The sequence below is a fragment of the Neomonachus schauinslandi genome, chromosome 10 (assembly GCF_002201575.2).
Source record: "Neomonachus schauinslandi chromosome 10, ASM220157v2, whole genome shotgun sequence".
NCBI lineage: Eukaryota > Metazoa > Chordata > Mammalia > Carnivora > Phocidae > Neomonachus > Neomonachus schauinslandi.
The window spans coordinates 138,323,948-138,325,127 of record NC_058412.1 but is presented as its reverse complement, the minus strand read 5'-3'; the positions used below and the strand labels follow the sequence as shown (position 1 = coordinate 138,325,127).

General features: G+C 49.1%; 1 protein-coding gene across 1 annotated transcript in view; it reads right to left on the bottom strand.

Moving 5' to 3' along the window:
- Positions 1-1,180, bottom strand: part of MYT1 (myelin transcription factor 1) — a 37,345-nt gene that overhangs the window by 18,959 nt on the left and 17,206 nt on the right. Inside the window, exon 10 of the mRNA XM_021677747.2 lies at positions 299-423. Coding sequence (XP_021533422.2) covers positions 299-423 — 125 coding nt within the window. The remainder of the gene's footprint in view (positions 1-298; positions 424-1,180) is intronic.

The window sequence follows — 1,180 nt, the reverse complement described above, 5'->3', positions numbered from 1 at the left end:
AGATGAGGTCACACGTGTGTGCAATGACCCTCAGACTCAGGGGAACATGAAGGAATATGTGTGTGCATAGCCATTCGGTCCTCCTTAGGCACAGCACACAGAGCTCTCAGAGGGGACTCATCCAACCTCTCTGGTCATCGTGAGCCACTACCAGGAGGAAGAAAAGGTAAAAATGATAATTGTCAAGTGGACACTGAGTGTCCCTAAGCACATTTCATGCAGGGGCATGTGGTCCTGACTATAAGTCCCACCAGCCTGTCTCTGCCTCAGAGGGGCTCCTTGTAGGGGACACACCAACCTTGCTGGGCAGGTCCTGTGGCTTCGTGCTGAGGTTCTCGGGCATTTCCCAGCAGCGCGTGGAGAGGTTCAGGATGGCTGTGGCGGCCATGTGTGCAGCCTCGGCATCATGCGCGTAGTCGAAGCCTGCAGAGGAGGATGAAGTGCAGGGGCTGTGCCTGGGGGAAGAGGCCTTTGGGAAAGGTTTGGCTGCAAAAAGGGAACAACACCAGGCTGATATACAACTTGAATGGGAAGTGGCCACACAGACACAGTGGGGAACTTTGGGATGCCTGGGAGTGCACAGGGCACAGCTATATGGAGGGTGGGCTAGGGGCAGGGTCATTCATCCCAGTCACAGGTACCCACAGCACACTCCTACTCACCCTCTCATAGGGCATTCAGGAGGCCATTTCTGGCTCATTTAAAATTTGGGCAGAGACCAGAGAGCAAAACCCTCCAAAGATATTCCAGCATCTCTGATATATCAAGCAAATACAAGTTGTCTATTGGTGAATGCTAACTGAGAGAGTAAAGAATTCTGTAAATAGGAGTGGGTAGAATATTATTCAAGTGGGAAAGTTTTTGTCACAACATCTCAAAAGGCTACTTTTGGTGTCCCCATAATACCACTTCAATAAAGTCATGTTATTATTCAAACAAACATGACCAATGAAGGCATAAAATGTTATCTTTCTAGTAATTATATTGTAGTCATAAACTAACTCTCAGGCATGACATTTCTGATATCACAGTATCACCAGTAAATCTCCAGATCTACAAAGAGCTCCTTGTGAGTGTTACGTGGTGCCTGTGCATAATGGCACCGAACAAGTGGGACAGATGTCCACACTACAGCTGACCATCACAGAAGCCTGTCCACACCTGTGGGGGCCGTTCCCCG